This window comes from Agelaius phoeniceus, chromosome 5 (genome assembly GCF_051311805.1).
Source record: "Agelaius phoeniceus isolate bAgePho1 chromosome 5, bAgePho1.hap1, whole genome shotgun sequence".
In the NCBI taxonomy this organism is placed as follows: domain Eukaryota; kingdom Metazoa; phylum Chordata; class Aves; order Passeriformes; family Icteridae; genus Agelaius; species Agelaius phoeniceus.
The window spans coordinates 29168207-29188474 of record NC_135269.1 but is presented as its reverse complement, the minus strand read 5'-3'; the positions used below and the strand labels follow the sequence as shown (position 1 = coordinate 29188474).

General features: G+C 40.4%; 1 protein-coding gene across 2 annotated transcripts in view; it reads right to left on the bottom strand.

The window, feature by feature from the left end:
- FGD6 (FYVE, RhoGEF and PH domain containing 6) overlaps positions 1-20227 on the bottom strand; it is a 73163-nt gene extending 52936 nt beyond the window's left edge. Inside the window, exons 1-2 of one of the 2 annotated variants that reach the window (XM_077178743.1) lie at positions 20051-20227; positions 8282-10700 (exon numbers count right to left, since the gene is read on the bottom strand). In XM_077178743.1, the coding sequence (XP_077034858.1) occupies positions 8282-10700; positions 20051-20063 (2432 nt within the window). In that variant the 5' untranslated portion in view covers positions 20064-20227. The remainder of the gene's footprint in view (positions 1-8281; positions 10701-20050) is intronic. The other variant, XM_054631792.2, reaches the window with a different exon arrangement.
- Between the last annotated feature and the right edge of the window lie 41 nt (positions 20228-20268).

Here is a 20268-nt window from a genome sequence, read left to right as displayed (position 1 = left end):
TTTACAGTAGAATTTAAATCTTTTTGCCTTCCCCTATCATTAATTCTTGTTCCATAGGAAGAGCTGCAATGCTCATGGGAAAGATCTTTGGAAGAAGCTCCTGGCAAAAGCAAAATAAAAAAGGACCAGAAAAATATGGCACTCGTTCACAATCAGAACCTCTTATTCTAACTTCCCTCAACTCACAAAACAGACCCTTGTGGGGTGAAGTAGATTGGGAAAGGACAGCAGGATCAGAATAAAAACAACACTTCATTTTCCAGTCACATAAAAAAAGGAAAAACCACAAGAGAACTCTAGCACACACTAAACAGACTTCTGGTAAACTAGAATGTAATTGCGACAAAAGAAGTCAAAACAAATGTATCAAATAGAAAAGGGAAAACTCAAACCAAGTGAGAACAAAACTTCCTATTAGTACCCATTTCAAATAAAATTGATCTTACCCTGCCAGAGCTACAGTGACATTTCAATGCATAGCTACTTCTGCTCACTGTAATCACAGTTAATGCAAGGCCCTACCCAATATCTTCTCTATTGACTCAGCATTAGTTTTATGATTTTTGCATGACTATTCCTGAATCAGGGCTCCAAAATCTCTCTTCAAACAGCTGCTCACTCAATTTAAAAATAATGCACATCCTATTGCACTTGGGTTTTTTTACATACCAGATATTGAGAAGATGACAAAAGCTGAGTAACAGATTACTCAAGAGGCAGTGACCTAGATCTGAAATAAAAATGGAGTGGCTTAGTTCCTAAACACACAACTCTGCATGCACGGGAGCTGATGCAGCTTCCTGGACAGTATGTCAGAAAAGAGAGGGTGAAATAATTTGGTCAAGAGTAACACAGACTGAGAGTAAAGAATAACTGAGCTGCTTGCAAGATTATTTATTAGACTTGTGCTATGTCTTCCTCTAATCTTTTGCACAAATTAGAAGAATGGGATTTAGACAGTCTTTATAAACTTTTCGTCTTCTCTAAAAAGATGGAGTGCTGTACAGAACAGCCCACCTCCACAAACACCACTGGGAAAAAAGAAACAAAAAACCCAAGTGAACTTTCATCAGTTGAAATCACTGAGCCATAAGGCTCAGGTTGTAGCTTTCAAAATGGTAGATTTGGTAAAAACTACCTTTATTTATTTATATGCATCTTAAAGATTTCTTTAGTCTTCTTCTGCTTGAGTAGAACAGTTTTTCATAATCACAAAGGTATTTCAAAGAAAAATTAAAACTTGCATAAAGTTTATGTTTCTAAATGAAGCTTACTGGATTCTAGCATTTAAAATAAAACCAAGCATTTCTTTACCTAAATTTTATTTAGTGCATTGAAACAACATAGCTGCACAGTTTTGTAAATATATTCATTAAAACATCTTTAACTAGGTCAAATATAAATGCTGGGTAAATGTGGCAAATTAATATCACTGTTGGCATTTAAATAAAAAGCTAAGTTCATATTTTGATCACTTTCTTTGCACATTTATTTTGTGCCACCTAAAAATCATACTGTTTTACAGATACTACTACATTAGAATGCAGTTGGAATATCACTGTGCCACAGAGCTCCACAAGCACATTTCCTGAGCTGATGCTGAAAATAACCCACAGGAAAAGGCTGCTGTTGAACATATAAATGGGTCTTTCATCAATTCTCATATCCCATTAGACTCTCCACTCTGCATCTGATGTATTCTCTAGAGCTACATTTTGCTAATTTATATCACGGTTGGCAAAAGGAGACAGAGCGCACACGGTGGAGGCGGGGGAGAAAGGCCACCATCGGTGACAAATATGCAGCGTTAACTGAGCTTCCTCTGCCTTCAAGAAAAGGAAATACATATGAAGAATGCCAAAATTAGGAAAAACACAGACATGGAAGAAAAGAGGAAAGAAAAAGATAAAGCACTGCAGATTAATTTCCGAAAGTGCGTGACGCTAGAGTTCCTGTTAGCCAGGACCAGGGGGTAGGAAGGAGCCTAAGGGACACAGGAGCTTTCTGCTTCCTTCGGCTCCCCCATGGCACACTGAGGCACCCCCCAGCTGAGGCCAAGAGCCAGGCACTGAGCTGAGGCCAGCGGCACCGGAAGGACAAGGGCATCCTTCTATTGTACCGGGGGAGCAACGGCAACACAAGTTTGGACATTTTTGCTATCTGAGATGAGCATTTCTTCAGTGGGAAACAAAGGATAGCACAGCTTACCCTCAAAATGGCTCTTTCAATGCCATTTTTAAGATGGATTGCATGTGCATCAAGGTTAATATGTAATGTGATGTAATTTTCTAGACTGCACAAGACTGACCGAAATAGCCACCAAATCTTTTGGAGAGCAGATGAGGATTCACCCAGTAGCTGGGCAGTGCTCACAGCACTGCCTGCCTCATCACCACTGACACCATCTTACTGCCTCTGGTAAAATAAAAAGGTAACATTGATTGAAACCACACCTGGTTTTATGTAGCACTTTTAATACCACCTGATCACTTACAAGACTTTCGCTATTGCACCTCCAACTCTGTCAGTTTTCCTGGCTGTGTCAGCCTTCTGTACCCACCTCTTTCTTTTACCAAAATCAAGAGGGAGCCCTTGAAAAGAGGGATTAAACAAATATCAAAGACAAAAATTCTTTTTCACTACCATCTTGGGATCTTCACAATTATTTCGATGTCATAAGACATTTTAAATCTTTTCCTGACTGAACTGTACACCAGAATAACAGTACTGGAAAAATGCAGTTCTCCAACTTCTTTCTCTCTCTCATTGAAGATGGAGACAATCAGACCTCAGAATCTCTCCCACTGTCAAAACAGATTAAATCAGCACATCTCAAAAACATATTTGCATGAGGATGTGTCAAGATTCTAATAAAATTTCTATTTAGTCTGATATTTTAAAAATCTTAAAAAGAGGAAGAGGCAAGAGAGGAAAGTATCAACATAGTTCTACCAGTTTGCTTTAGAAGATTTGAGTATTTTTCCAGTTTGCCTATTTTCTTCTTACAGTATATACATTTTATTTCAGGTTGTTTAGCAGACTACACTGTAAAGCTGTATAACTGAAAGACACTCCAATGCTAAGGAAAACTTCTCTTACTGGAAAAGCACACCATGGAGACACTGACTCACATAAAGTCTCTTGGAAAGAAAGAAAAGAAAACCCAAAACAGTCCATATGCTCTCCTGAGCAACTAACTGCGAGCCTTCCATGTAGCTACCCTTGTGGTACAAAATAATGAACTTGACACTACAAAAGAGAGGAATTCCAGACCCAAGGATCCCAGCACTTGCACTCTCCCCTAAGTCCTGATGTGAAACATCAATATTCCCAAGTAACTGCACTACTACCACTTCTCAGAAACATTTCCATGCCTCCCTGATGTGACTCTGATTACACATGCCTACCAATTACAGAATTTGTTTCTTCATGGTCTGTAAGAGCAAAAAGTGACAAGTCAGCAAAACGGCTTATTCCTTTCATGTGATAGGCAAGGATTGCTTTGTCTGTTCCCACCTCGGGGGCTGGGACCGCCCCAGAGGCCGCAGCTCTGAGCCCTCTGACTCACTCCCCACTGACAAACCCCCAGAGCTGGCAGAGGCATCCCTGCTGCACCACGACTGAGAAAAGCAGGGAGAGGAAAAGAAAGGCAGGCTCAAGGAAGCACAACACAAAAAGAAAGCCAGTGACAACACGTGGCCAAGGATAATGAAGCCTGAAAGGAAAGCTAAATAGCCTATTAGCAAAGCTATTTCATTAAAACCTGATGGGCAATTGCAGGGAAAGAATTTCATGTACAACCAAGGATGGCAGAAGCCAGCTAGACACACGGGGGAGATTGAAAGACAAGGCAAAACTGCAGAGCTGATGCAGAAGGAGGAACTGACCTTCTTCAGATCAGAAAATAATCTTTGAGAAACTGATGAAATATAAAAAATATATATCTCTACATATTTGGCCTCTATTTATCAGGAAGCTATATCTTTCCAAAAAAATTCAATAAAAATAAGACATGGATATAACACATCCAATATCTAAAATGTATTTTGTGCATTCAAATCTCAGCATAAGCGTTTGAACTTGCAATATTTTAAATGCTATTTAGATCTTGCAGTCTTTTATTAATTCAGTGTTTCTGAATGGGAATTTTGCAATTGCAAAAAAACCCCAAAAACCACACAAAAAACTCCCACAAAACATACAAAAAACCCCCACCACAACTTCAAAGAGGAATATGTATCAAAGTGCTTAACCACACAGATTTCAATACGAAATTCAATATTCCACAAAGGTTTTCATGAACACTTAATTGACCTCTGGGGACTTAGTCCCCAAAGCAGAATTTAGTACAGAAAATTAAACTTATATTTTGCATTGACATGCTCATTGCTAGAAAACCAATGGATTATTCTAAGTCAGCAGGTGTGGGTAAAATACAAAGTAATATTTGATTAAACCAACGTTGAAATCATAAAGGACTGTTGTTACATGGTACTCCACCCTCTCCAGGCCTTTCCAAAGAAAAATCCTAGCTGGAAACACAATGTCACAGTCATAAATAAAATAGCAATCATGTACATTTGTAACATCTTCAAGGAACACTGTCAAAAGTAGCCAGTAAATACAGTATACTATTCCCAGAAGGCTGAAGGAGTAGACTCACTCGACCTAAAATACAACTGCCTTCCATAGGAAAATGTCATACCAAAAGGAAGACCACAAACAAAACCCAAAACAAACAAACAAACCAAAAACCCAAACATACAAAAAAACCTACAAAACCCAGCAATCCCAGGGAGCCGCATTTCCTGTTATCTGACTGGATAATGATATTTAAAACTTCTTTTACACTTAACAGAACATTTCTATCTCACAGCATCTAGTCTTCTCTCACTTTGTTTATAGAGTACTCATAAAAGCCCATTCATCTAAATTATCCATTTTAAATTGGCAGTTAAACAGGTAGGCTAGACAAAAATAAATAATCCTTCAACACCATTTTGAAAGACTTCTTTTTTGTATAGTGGAAACAAAACATATACTATCTGCTCCCAAGCTATTGACATTATTTACTTTATTGAGAATATTCCCCTGAACTACTCAACAAAAGCCTAATCCATTCTGACTCTCAGCAGCAGCACCTGTTCCACCTCAGTGGTTCATACCCCAGATCAGGACCCTGACTCTCTTCCTTTCAACACCAAGACTTCTCTTTTCAGTAGAAAGGAGGTTGACATCAAATATCTCAGAAATTAAATCCTGACAACTGCTACCTACCATTAATTACCCAGGCCTGCCACTTGCATGTAATTCCCTGTGGGAAGGCTCAAGTAAACAATACATAGCTGAATTAAACGTGACATATGAAGTTCAGATAAAAGCGTCAAAAGCTATTACCATTCTCCATTAAAGCACACTGGTTTCACCAGATGGGATTGTAAGGAAATTCCTCTGTAACCACCAAAGCATTCAGTACATTATCAAAATTTTATTTCTTCCTTCAGAAAGAAATGAAGCATGAGCTGAAGACACCTGAACTCTTCTGGTGAAGACTGGCATTCAGACTTAATATACTGAATGTGCTATTGTGACTAGAAGTGTGGGCTACTGGTCTGAATTTCTCAGAAGAACAATCTCATTTGTACATTGGTTTTAATCATAAGATAATTTGCTTTGAGATCCCCATTAGCAGTGCATTACAGGAATTTGTGTGCCACAATCTATGAAAAAGAGCTGAGTGCATGTTCTGACAAGCTGGGGAAAGCGCAAGAGGCAATTATTTCAGTAACAACAGCAGCACTGTTTCTCCAACTGGTTTTATAATACAGCCTGGCCCAGGAAATGATAAAAAGCTCTTACAGAACTATGCAGAAAGGGTAAGACAACATTGATAAGGAAGCTTCAAAGGATTTGAGATAACACTTGATGGGAAAAGTGGAGAAGCTGCCTGCCTGGCCTGTCTGGGCGAGGACCCTTCCACCTTGCAAGGCAGAGCCAAAACGAATATTCATCCCTGCTGTCTCAGCAGCACTGTTCCAGGTCAGGAGACTACTGTACTGTTATGAGCCCTTTTTTTTTTTTTCCCCCTAGGGATTTCTTTATTCTCTGCAATCTGTTGAAGTAACTACATGCGTTACTTGTTTCCTAAGGCAGTTTCCGACTATTTCATTTGATTTAAAATAAACACATTAATGGCTCAGGTTCTTGTTTTCTATGGGTGCTTTTTAAAGAAAAACAACACAAACCCAGCAAAGGACACCCAATTTAGGGAGCAGCTTCAGGTGCAGGTGTGTCAGAGAGACCACTTAAACCCTTATATCACCACTGGTACTGGGGAAGGTTTGTGTGGAGAGGAAATAACAATAAATCTCACACATTTAGCCAAACAAGAAAACTACAGAATTTCACTTCAGGAGCAACTGCAATCTCACATCTACTATGCTTCATACAGCAAAACTATCCTCTTCCTAAAGCTGACAGATATTCACCTGTATTCAAAACAAAACAACAGAACCCAAAATGAGTCACATAAACACATGAAATGCATCCTTATGCAAGTTTGCCCTCATCCTTCTTAGGTACACCAAATTGATGAAATACCAAGAGAGCGTGGTTAAAATCCCTGAAAGATGCTCAAAGATTAGTCTTAAACAAAAAGCATACACTCTGTCAGGAACTTAAAGTATACCACAGACAAAACTAAGAAACATCCTGCTATAAACTATAAATATACTCAACAACCACTTGAATAAATGCACCAGTACCTAGCCCATAACTAGAAATCCTATTTTCCATTATAAGATTTCACCCTTCCCAATAAACAGACCCATGCTGATAATATTAGCTACAAAACAATTAACATAGGATGCCCCTTAAAATATTTGTCTCTTCCTAGATAAGAGAACACAGATTCTTTGGAGCATGTGTTTACTATACACACATCCAAAATGAAATAAAGCTTAGTAACTCTCAGTGAAAAAGGAAGTTAAATATGTTCTCAATAGTGTGAAGAAGTTTGCTGGGGACTTTGAAATATACAGGCTGCATATTTGATTCAAATCCTTATTGCTGGTTTGAGAAAGATCTTTAGGATCTGTAAGAGAAACTGATCAGCTGAATTTAAGAAATTGTATGATACCATATTGGGACAAAGTGATGTCTTTACATGTTAGCACAGTGACAGACACACTAAGTGATGCTGTTTAGGGAGAGCACATGAGTCTGGCCACTCCCTGTGGCCCATTTCTCCTCCCAGCATCCATCACATCAATACAAATATTAAAAGATCTACTCCTGCCTATTCCATTTAGCAGCTGTGTTGGATGTAGAATCACAGAATTATTAAGGTTGGAAAACACCTCAAAGATCATTCAGTCCAACTGTTAAACCAGCACTGCCAAGTTCATCACTGAACTGTGTCCCCAAGTGCCACAAACAGACATTTCTTGAACACTTCCAGCGACAGTGATTTCACCACTTCCCTTGGTAGCCTATTCCAATGCCTGACCGCCCACCCTTTCAGTGAATAAATTTTTCCTAATATCAAATCTAAACATCCCTAGGGCAAATGGAGACCGTTTCCTCATATCTATGAACCTGTCCAATCCCTTTTTGAATCTGCTGACACTATCTGTCTCCACTGCCTCCTGAGCTAAAGAAACACAGCAGCAACCTGCAGAGTTACCAAACCCCATCATGCTAATATTCTATGAGTCACACAGAAACTGTGCACCACCATCACCTTTGCTGGGAGTACAGACAGATTCAGAAGACTCACTGTATTTAGAGAGAGGCAGTAGCTTCTGTTATACCCAAAAAAGCTTTCCAGACTTGATAAAGAATTTGCATAACTAAAAGCTTGTCTGCTCTTCCCAGCTCTATCAACAGATCTAAAAATATATTCATTCCCCCTACAAACCTAGCAACTATGCACTCTTTGGATGGTTATTGCAGTTCACTGTGAGACTGGTACAATTCATTCCTCCCCATTGAAGTATTCTTGAATACAAATACATGACTGTATCTGATTTGCTTCAATAAAACTAGGAAAAGTTTCCCAAATTTTGAGGAATATATGAGGAATAACTAGCTTACTTTTCCTTTTGACTCACTGCCAAGTGCAAGGAGTTTTCAAAATAACAAAAGCCTACAGAAAGATATACAGAAACAACTGCTGACATTTAATTGAAGAGGTACAGCCTCTCAAGTTATCATTTAAACATATTTACAACCAACAGAGTTACAATGCAGCTGTTTAAGTTCCCTTTTCTCTTTATTTTACCTGTCCAGTCTCCAACGCCGGCTTGTAGCTTCACAAGGCTCCTCAACTTCATAGAAGTCAGTGCTCTGGTCTTCCATGCTGCTGGAGTTCTGCCATTCCGAGCAGAGATTTCTCCTAGCACCCATAGCAAAAGGCAAGTTCTCATACTCGGGTATTTCCTCATAGTGACGCACATTCTCGTACTCTGGATCACAAGTGCTGGTTACAGAATTCAAAGGCATTTGGGACAAATTCTCTCCCAAAAGTCCATGTCTTTCTAAAGACTCCAGCCTTTGGTTATTTCGCATCTCAGGCTGACTTCTGTTTCTCTGCCTTTTCTTCTGTAATGCCGGACTACTTATTTCTACGGAATGTGCCTTGGCAGATTTAGCTTTCCTTTCACTGCCTACAGACCCTACATGACTGCTGTTATTTCCATACCCATTCCCATTGGAAAGGTTGGCAATAGCACTCTCCACTGACTGGCTGCCTTTAGACAGAAATTTTTGGAAGTCACTTTTCTTTAAGCAAACCGACAATTTCATGTTCAGAAGCTTTTTCAAACTATTTTTCTTGTGATGGTCTTTGCAGGGCTTGTCTGTCCTGTCCATGTCCACAGCAGAGAGAGACTTGGCCCTAGGCTTTGTCACAACAGTCAGGTGGCTGAAACTGGCGGCAGTTTTTAATGATTCAGAATTTCCTGAAAAGGGAAGAATAGGATGAGGTAACTTCCAGATGGGTTTTTCAGAAGAACGTTTGGGTATGTCACAAGACGAAAGTGCATCCTGCTCCTTGGCTCGTGGATGTGCAAAGTGAGATCCTTCTAAAAGGCTGCTTGATTTGTCTTCACTGGAGGTGTAAGAACTTTTGTCCACAAGCTCTGCTGATGCAGCTTTTTTCAGCAGGCCAGCAGCTGGAAGGCCATGTCTCTGTGGCTTCTTAGGAATAACTTTTGGGGAACTCTCATCCTTTATTTTAAGTTCTTTATTTTCCAGGTTTTGTGGGGAAACATGGAGGCTGTTGGCAGCAAGTGAGTGCTGACTGCTTGCCAATTTGACCTGCTTTGGCAAACTCATGGACAGGGTATTACACCTGACAAAGTCAGTCCTTTTGTCCACAGCATCTGGCATACTGGTGTCATCTGTTATCTCATCCACAAAGTTATGGTCTGCATTTAAAGAAGATTCAACGTGTCTCCCCAAATCAGGACTTCCGTGTGGAAACTGAGGCAAAAGATTTTGTGAAGCTGACTCTTTCACAGCAGGCTCCTTTACCTGAGACATTTTTTCTGCATTGCTTTGAGTTACCTCACATTTTTCAGGATGAAACACTTCTGCATTATTATTATAACAAACACTTTGACCAAGGACATTAATTCTTGCTGGCTTTTTCAAGCTTTGGTCCACAACACCATGAGAATCTTTCTCTGAATTAGATGGTTCCTTTGTTCCTTCTCCTGTGCTGTCTATGCCATCCTGACGGACTAGACAGGCAGCACGTGGCTTTCTTGGCTTAGGGACAGGAAGCACTTTGGAGCTCAGGACTGAAGATGTTTCAAGGGAGGCTTTATCAGCATCTGCTTTCATCCCTACTTCACCTGAAAACATCCTATTGCTACTTAAATTTTCAATCTCTAGAGTTTCCTTGTCCAATGAGGAAGAACAACTGTGATTATTTTCAATCAAACTAGGACAAACTTCAGACATCTGAAACTCATCAGCAATAATCTTACCATCAGCGTTTTGTTGCTTCCCTTTAACTACCTCAGAAGATGACGAAGATTGTACAAGTTCCATAAACTCTATTTTAACATCATTCCTGGAACTGCTGCCATTCCCTTTGTCAAATTTGTCTGCATACCTGTGTCTCACAGGACTGCTGTTAGGAAACACACCATGAGTTAGGACATCCTTAAGTTTCTCTTCCAAAATGCTGGCTTTCAAAACCACCTGACTTCTACTTGCCAATTTTTCATTGTGACTATCCCCCAGAGACAGTGCATTTCTTTCACCAAGCTTGATGTTTTCTAAGGTGTCAAAGTGCTCGAGAATGATCTGAGTTTTACAGGTGTTCTCTCCATTTCCAAGTTTATGAAGACATTCAAATTTGCAAGGTGACACAGGTAGAATATATGCTGTGTTTCCAGTACTCCCTTCTGAGGTTTCATTTTTATAGTTCAAATGGTCTAGAGTTTGAGAAGGATCTTCCCTGTGCTCCTCAAAGCTTTTTGTGCTTTTTCGTGTAGACGATGGAGGTTTAACTTCAGGGATGGAGGAGCTCTTGAGAACCTTTGGTTTCGGTGCAATTGCTGGCTTGGTTTTCCTTGCTGCTTGTATCCCACCAGAAAGTACAATATCAGGCTTCGGTGCGACAGGTGGAGGCGCTGCCTTGTGTCCTAGGACAAATTTTGGTTTGGGGGCCACTGGTGGCTTCTTAATTTCTAGGAAGGATGGAAAACAAAGACTTTAGTCACCACTGCCCACAGAACAACTTTACCTGCAATGCAGTAGCATTAAAAGTTTTGTAACATTTCTGATCCGCAAGAACTCAATGTGTGTATGGATACATTTTTCTCTTAAAAGCATGCCTTCCTTCCCTAACACCACTTCTAGTTGCCTTTCTTTGTTTAAATAGGCACATCAAGAAGTGGTAGGGAAGTTTTCAAAGTCTTTTCATAAACAAACAGTTTAACATAATATTAGTACATGTACTCCCTCACATGCTAAAGTCTGATGCCAAGAAAAGCAGAGCAGATTTGCCTGGTTCTGCAGTTTTAACTGCAATGCCCTTTTAAAACGTTGCAAGTATGTTAAGTACCACACATATAATAAACCACAAAGACAATGGGACAGCCAGAATTGTGACTAGGGCAGTTCAGTCCCTTCCTCCACCACCTTGAGAAATGTGTAACCCAAAATTCCTCGTTCCCTTTCTCTCCTCTTCAAACAATACTGAGATGAATTACTGTACCAGCTGCAAAACTGGCATATCACTACCAACAGCTCAGTTAGTCTGTGGTATGAAGTTAGTGCAGTAATTTGTAGCAAGGCAGTACCTTTCTATTGTAAAACACTATTTCTGTGCCTTGTACAAAATTACCCTTCCCAACTTGTCTGACCTAGAAACAGTCACCACTATTAGGAATTACGACCCACTTGGCACAACAAGATGACTAATCCTAGGGCGAGTGTACAGCACTCAGGAAAAGGAGCTCATGAGGAACTTTGAGATTGTAGAGTTTTGAACCTGTTGTTTGAGTAGCTTTGGGGTTTTTTGTTTGTTTGTGCTGTGGTTGCTTTTTTTTAAAGTATATCTGAAATATTTGAATATTTCAGGAGATTATTTATAACCAATTCATTTCCATATGCTGGAATGTTTTCAGATTTCTAAGAGCTTTGAGTGCTTTTTATATGTGCAAATTTATAAAGTAAACAAGCTTCTTGTACTGTTTATATATTACCTCTGTATTTACTACCCTTATTTTGACCAATATTTTAGCACACTTCCAGTAAGTTATATACATGTTAAATAACACCCTCAAGAAAACACAGTAGTTAATGTTTCACATGCAAATAGATGGGGTAAGCCATTAATTTATTGTTCCCTTTGAAGTGTGGGTTTGGTGTTTGGTTGTGTTTTACCACCATTATTACTATAGATATGCACTATATCTTAATCTCTGGTTTAGATTAGAATGAAGTTTCAAAGTTTAGGTTTGTTTTGTAGGGATTTGTTTGTCTGAAGGAAATCTAGATGGGTAAAATAAAAAATTCAAAAGGACAGATGCCCTCAGTTGCAACTACTCCCTAAACAGCAAGCCACTGCTCTAAGCAGAGAGCCAGAAACAGTAAAACCATGTTTTTCTAGGACATGAATCACTAAATGGTACTCAGACTGCCTCTACCTACACTGAGAATGGGTGCCCTTGCTGCCATTATATTAGTGTAGAGATAAAACTCTGATGGCAGAGACAATTTTTACGAAATTTTACAAGAGGGAATCCAGAATTTCCTTCCAAAGGTACAGCTCCCTATAGCCACTGACAACAATGAACCAATTGCAACTTACTTCTAAGGTTATCCCACTTTCTGCATCACATCTAAAGGCAGGTGTCAAACCCACAGAGAAACGAATCAACAATTTGCTAGGAAAAAATAAAATTAACTCTTTAGGTGGGTAACTAGTGATCCTGATGAGCAAAAGAGAGCTGTACACCCACTTTCAGACAAGTCAACTGCTTATTCAATTGGAGTATGAGGTGATGGCAATAAAGGAGCCTGTGTTCCATGGTAGAAAAACAAAGAAGGGATGCCCAGTTTGTCACAGAACACAACACAGTAGTAGACCTGGGCCATGCTCAGCAATATTTACTAAGTTGTTAAAGCTCCCTGGAAACAGGAGAGAGACAGGCTGCTTTGGAACCCTTCCTGATGCCCAAGTGAGAGAAACAGACTGACAAAGATATGGGACATTAAACCCTGGCTAGGTAAGCAATATCCTGTGGATTATTTTTCCCACACATAAACTGAAGTTCATAAACCTTGCAAGTTTCTCTCTATATAGTGGGATTGCCTTACATTTTGGATACCACCAAACTAGATAACTCTGCTGGGCTTTTAACTAGTATTTATTAGGGAGCACACTCAGCAGTTATGATGTGACACTATTACCTGACTATAAACTATCAAAACCCCCCCATGGTTTAGTTTTTATTAAAACTAAACCATGAAAGTGTAAAGAAAAGCAAAGCAAACAGAACAGTCTCTAAGCCAGTGGAGGAAACCTGTATAATGAATAGAGCAGAAAAATTCACTTCTGATAATAAGTACAATTCAACGTGATTTCTGAAGCCTACTAGAATTTTTCAAATTACTTCAATGTTAAAAAGCATTCAGGCAGACAGAAGAGACCAGCAAATTGTGTGGGATAATAAAGACAGCACTGTCTGCTTTAAACTGATTGCACATTACATCTAGAGTAGATGTGGGTCAATGTACTAACAGGCACATTACAGTCTTGGTATCAATACAGATCTGCAGTCAACCATCAGAAAGGAATGTGATGAAGAGCCCTTTCAAACATAAATGTGATGTGAGAGGAAAGGCTCCAAGAAGGAATGCATACCAGTAATTTTCCTCAACAAAATATCTTTAAGTTTCTGAAGAATACAAGCAATGAACTACTTAGAAAAAAATTATAGCAGCTGACAAGGGTGAAAGTATGGTAGATTGACATTAGAAATTGAGAATCAAAGTTCAGTATAAACTAATTCAATTCATTGTTGGATGAAAACCACAATTCTACATAACAGTGCTCTAAAAGGGACAATTTCCCATCCAGAATAGAAAAAACATCTAAGTAGGAGGCAACTGTTATATATAAAGGTGTAAGGAATGACTAGATGTCATATGAGAATGACTTTTTGCTAAATGGCAAGCAAAAGCAAAGTAAAAACCAATAAATATAATCAAGGAAATGTTATAGAGCAAATGCATGGGGTAGTTAGTTATTTGGACAGTGGGCTTTTTCCTGGTGCCATATGGAACTAGCTATTCACCTAAGGACAGAGATGGTTGGTTATGCTTAGGAGAGTAAAAATTGAAGAGAATTTGGAAATCGTTGTACATAGTTATTTTATGAGAGCTCCATGCAGGTCTGAAGCTAAGCAGTAAATAATCTGCTAAGTATAAAAGATGAAGGGAGTTGAAAATATTTCTGTACATAGTACCTACCAGACTGTTAGCGAAATGCAATGTCACCTTCCAGCAATCTTAGAAATAACTACAGAAGCATCCAAGGTCTAAAAGTTATGCTTCAAATCCCAAGGAAGCTCATCCTGGTTAATTTAACCAAGAATTTAAAAACTAAGATGGTAATAGAATATATACTTATGCACATGTGAAAGGTTTTGGGTAACAGATGGTTCTTGAATCGCAAAAAAAAAACCAAACCAAAAAAAAACCACCTAACCCTGATGAAATTCCATATTTGACCACTGAGGTTTGACATGCTCAAACTAGAAAGAAAACTCTAAACCTTATGAAAACTAAAGGATAATTAACTACAGAAATATCTCACCTAGTGTTGTGGGGGAGCCACAAGCACTTACAGGCAACCTAAACTCACTTTCTGACCTGTGTAGAATTTTCAGAGGGAACTTTGGACTGGACATTGGATTCTCTAGCCTGTCATACTCAGGAAATTAGAGAATCACTATGATTTTCCCCACTCCCACCTCCAACCTTAACCCATTTCTCAAAGAGAATCCCTGCATCCAGGGATTCCAGTAATAAATGCAAATCTGAGTAGAAATATAAAATTTGATTTGCATAAACAGATGAAATGTTTCAGAGCCAGAGAAACTGTCAAAGAGATATCCTCCAACCTGTTTGACTATGCAAAGGAAGAAATCCATAAATAAAGTTACTAGCAATGCTGCCATTACCAACAGGAAATCTGCTGCTCACACAGGAACAGCCAATATCAGGCTCAGTGCTGAAGGAAAAAAGTGCTTAAAAATACCAACACCTAACTCCCTTAGAAAAAGTAGATTTAAAAGGGCATTCCTTGTCTAACAACAAATTGCCATTAGCACCACCTCTGCAGATCAATGCACGTGCTCTCTGTCTGGCTTCAGGTCACAGCACAGAAACAGACATTTATCTCTCTGGTGAATTACATCCTTCAGCATGCTGAGGAAAAAGCAACACCCATTCTCATCCTGCTGATCTCCTCTGTGACCAACACTTGTTATTGCCTGGCTGGAAACTGCTCCTGATCTTCCTCTGATTTGTTTCAGAGGAGGATGAGAACATCCTGAAACAACTTATACTTTCAATCTTTTGACCCTAAAGTGCTGCCCATTTCTGTTCTTCAGATGATAGAATTTGACAACCAAGGACCTCACTTAAAAACACTTGTGTGTCTTCTCCTATGCACTATCATGAGAATGAACAGAAAGGCCAGTAAGATATTGCAATCTTAAGCATTACTAATACACAGCTTTAAATCCTTCTCAGATTTTTATCTCTTGTTCTTTTCCCTGCCCCACATAGGAACAAGGAGAAACAATGATATGTGAAGGTGAACTGAGGCAAAAAATCAAATAGAACTACCCCATCTGCAATAAACCCTACTGTTGCTAAAGGAGTGTTTTTCCCAGGTAATCTTTATGCCAATACCTTTGAGATCATGTTAACAGCTTCCATATTTTGGAATAACAAAAGAACACGAACAAGTCATGTTGACTTGCATCTGTCCATGAAAAGGGGACAAATGGTTCTAGGCACTATCAAGCTGATGTGACTTGATATTCCCTTCCTTACAATGCTTCATATGAACAGAGATTCTCCTTGTGGTATTCAGGATGCTCTATGGACTATCTCAAGTCACCTGGGCAGGATCCTGCAACCTACCCTAAAGCAATGCCCTTTCTGAACCACAAAACAGTAGGAAGAAAGTAAACCAATAAATCACTGTGGCATCAGATTTTGACAGCAACTCAGCCTAAGCTTAAGAAAATGGCACACAATCAAATTACTATGGGGTAAGCAAAGGTGTGAATTTAACAGATCAGCTACTTTATAGAAGCTGGTCATATTATGAATACTCTTATCTTACGACACAATATATATGGCAGTTTATTTCTTTGCTGTAACCTATAAGGTTTATTCCTTATCTGCAACCTATAGGGTTACATATATTTCACATACTACTTGACAAATCTATTTCACACACACTAGGAAAAGAAAAGGGCTTCAAACAGCTACCACGCAGCAGCTGGCCTAGAGCAAATATATGCATTGGCTTTCTTGTGGCATCTTGTTTGCATATGCACACTGAATTCTCAGATACAGCAAATCACATCTGTAGGCTACATATGAAAATGATGCAATGCCCAGAAGGTATCTACCAAGAGCTCAATGGGCTGTTTTTCTCACATGAAGAAAGAGCTTGCTCCAACAGCCAATTTGCTGCTCCTGAGACTATTTTGGGCACAAAACCCTACAACTCAGTCTCGAAACAAGAAAGCCAATCTTGCTTTTAAGGAACACACAGGGAGAAAGAGAATTACTGCTATGTTTGGGATATGCTGAGAGGTTATTGCACTGGCACTCAATACACTGCAGAAAGAAACACATAAATATTCTAAAAATCCTGTTCTCCAGCAGCCTAAATTTTAAAGACTCATTACAAGGCTTTTCAGGTCAATTACTTTGTTTTCAGTTACAAAAAGAAAGTTTCATTAGGTAAACACCTCAAAAAAGTATTGTGTGATCATTAATTTATTTCCTGCAAATGTTTGTTTATTTTTTCATTATGGAGAGGCTCTGATTTTCTCAGGTGCCACAATGCTCAAAAGAAACAAAAAAAGGAATGAGTCACAACATCCCGGAAGATAACACATGTAGTTTTTAAAGTACAAGGGAAAACTGAGGTTTCCAAGCCACTAGTTTTAGAAAACATCCTAATTAAACTGCAAAAACATCCATTTCAAAATCTTAGATTGTTCACTGACTTATTGAAATAAAACAGGAAAGTTAGGGATAACTTCAGAGCAAGGACAAGAGATGAATAAACAACCTTTTAAGATCACATGCAGAGACAGAGCTGAGTAACCCTAATGAGACTTGACACATTCGAGGGTTAAAGGGACATTAAACGCTGCAGGCCTCATTTTTTTTTCAATCCTTGAAAGCAATGAAGTTTGATTGGAAAAGTCATGTTGATTTTGTTTATTCTGTTCCTGCTATGTTTTTTCCATTTGAACTACATTTCTGACATTAAAATACATTTTTCTCATTGTTGTTGTCAAATCCAATTTCAAGCCTAAGTTATACATTCTGCCCACATTAAATAAGCTCTATAGATTCACATATAAGGACTGTTTCTTCAGCAAGAAATAATAAATGTCGAACTCATAACTCTGAGCTTTTGTTTTTTCCTTTTAAAGGCAAAGCACATACTTGAAGCCAGCATAATACTTTCAGGCAGAAATGAGTAAATGGACATTCATTGGCATCATGGATGTAGTGTGTGTATATATATAAATATATCTTGTGCAGTGCATGAGAAAGCAATGGCAGGAGTATAGGTGTAAGTGAAGATTCAAACCAACATATGGGTTGATCACTACAATGAGATCATCTTCAAATTATATAGAAGTATTTTTTAAAAGTGCTATAGTTCCTTAGCTGCAACAATTCCAGACTTACATATACATTTTAAAACATGTAAGCAACAGCTGTGGCAGAACTCCATCATGGAGTTATGTTAGTTCTGGACTGAGATGTAACTGAAACAATTCTGTAGAGGAAATAGAAAAGATACACAGCAAGACATTATTTAGAAAGGCAGAAGGTAAGCTGCAGCAAGGTTAAGGCTGGGTAATCAATCTCAGACCTTTTGGAACTTCTGTCTTTGGGGAGAAGCTGTGTTTGGGGTTTCTCCCCATACCACAGTCCCCTCAAACAGCACAATATCTCTCTTAGAGAAAAGCCCTGCATATCAAGCATACACCTGCAAATGCTACTTAAAAAAAATTAAAGCAATACAGATGATGGTGTACCATGTTGCTTTGTCCTAAAGGTACATTAAAAGAAGACCCAAGAGAGGCACTTAGTCCCTCAAGTCAAACTGAAGGAAAGATTTCTAGCATTTCAAGTTCCACCTGAAGCCTTCATAGACAATAACATTTTTATTATTGTATTACCAACCAGTTGTCAGAAAATTGGCTGAGTAAGAACTGAATTTCAGTGTAGGAAATAGATTCTATAGAACACAAGACTGAAATTCAAATACAGGAGTTGTTAAGTTTGTATGTTTTTTATGAACAATAGCTTTATAAAGAATGCCTGTATATTACAGGCACTAAGTTCTGCAGCAATAACAAGAGAGAGATATTAAACCTTCAGAACTGTCTTCTGGAAGTCTTCAGCCTTTTCATACCCTGCCTAGGAGCTCCTTAACTGAAATGTCAAAGGCTGTCATGATGCTGTCAGCAGGATCAGGAATCTCTAATCTTGTTTCACCTATTCCCCATGTATTTTATCTTCACATAATACATCACACACAAAATACTCTTCATCCCCTCTTAAATACCCCTCATCTTCCCTCTTTATGCCCCAGTACTCTTTATGCCTCCCTCTTGAAAAACTTGCTAAAATTTAGATTTGTCATGAAACTGTCCCACTTTCTCATATTCCTCAGTATCCCTTTTTCTCTTTTGCTTACTTTGTTCACCTGAACCCCGTTGTCCTCACCTTCCCCATAAACACCATCACAATGTACACTTAAAATCGATTTAGTCACACCATCTAAGATCTAAAAGTCATGAAATCACTGTTAAGTACTGAAAATCTACCCAACTTTCTGAAACTTAGTACGTATCAAATTTTAACAGCCCAGCTCTTGAGCACCCCCTAACACTTATGTGCACAGCTGTTTAACTCTTAAAGGATCAGTGTGAACTGCACAGTCGGCAGCACTACTAAAAACGGGAACTTACAATGCAGCTGGTTAAGCAGAGATAACCTGCTTTATTACATGCTTTTCAAAATCTAAACAAAATCACTTATGTCAAACATATTAAAAATGGAAATGCTTTAAATGAAGCAGAAAGATGCATTAAATCGCTTTTCATTTTCCAGTAAATTCTGATTAGCTATGAGAGCTCAGATAACTTAATTAACGCTGGAGTCAATAACAAGTTGACATACTTGAGAGGCAAACACTGAGAATTAGGTAGATATTTTTGCTTGATAACTGTGTATTGCTTTTTCTTTAGAACACCCACCACCACCCCAATCCTTGCAGGAAGCACTTTGCTGCTTCCCGTTTAACCCTACAATTAGCTATGTTTCCATCCAATACATAATAATTTACACGACAGGTTTTCAATGCAGAAACGACTCCTGTTAGGCAGATAAGAAAGGAATCTACGAATCTAACAGATGTCTGAACAAAAGCGCTAAGTTAGCACACCACCGTGCAAGCAAATATAAATAGGAGCAATTCCCTTAAACACGGGGTGCTCTTGTTCTGAACCAAGAATTTGCCTTGGAGCTCTTTTAGTCAGTAAATTGGCAGCGGTCAAGAAACGGGGGAGGAAAGGTAAGGAAAGCACTGAAGTAGGTCAGTTCCAACCCGCAGCTGGAAAGGCCAGAAGCGAACGCTTTCCAGCACCCCCGCGGGGCTCCTGCGTGCAAGATCCCGGCCAAGGCAGGTACATCCCAAGCAAAGCCGCAGCTGACAAACTCTCGCGGCTCCGCGGAGTCAGACGGAGCGACAACCCCAGCCTCGGTGCTGGCTCTCCTGGCACAGCCCGGCCCCCAGCAGCTTTGCCCGGCCGTGAGCTCAGCCCGAGCGCAGGGACCCGCTCGGACACGCGGGGTGGCGAGCGGAGAGCCCAGCACAGCCCGGGCAGCCCCAGCCCCGGGCAGGACGTGCCCGCACGGCCCCGCGGCCAAACGTGCCGAGGGTGCGGGGAGCCCGTAGCGGACCCCGGGAATGGCTGTGTCCCTGGAGGGCTGTGCCCCGAGCTGGGTGCGCCCCTCACCGCTCCCCGCCCGCCTCCCCGCGCTGCCCCCGGAGCGAGCCGAGGGCGCAGCCGGGACAGGGAGCGCGCCGGCGGCTGCGGCTGCCGTCCGGCGGCAAGAGCCCCTCATCCCGCGTCCCCGCCGCCGCGGGGCGAGCCAGGCGACGCTGTCCGGCCGCGGGGGCACGCGGACGCCCCGCCGGCCGCCGGATGGGCGGAAACCGCCGCTCCCCAAAGTTTCCCCGGGCACTCACCGGCGGAGCTCATGGTGCTCCCCAGGCGCGGAGCCGCGCTTCCCCTCGTCCCTTACGCCACGGCCCCTCTGAGGGCCGAGGAGAAGGAGCCCATTGTTCCCCCGCGCCGCCACCCAGCCGGAGGAGCAGCCGGAGCAGGAGTAGCTCCCCCCGCCCGCCACCGCCGCATCCCACCCCGCGGCCGCGGCACACGGAGCGCCCTCAGACGCCGCCCGCCG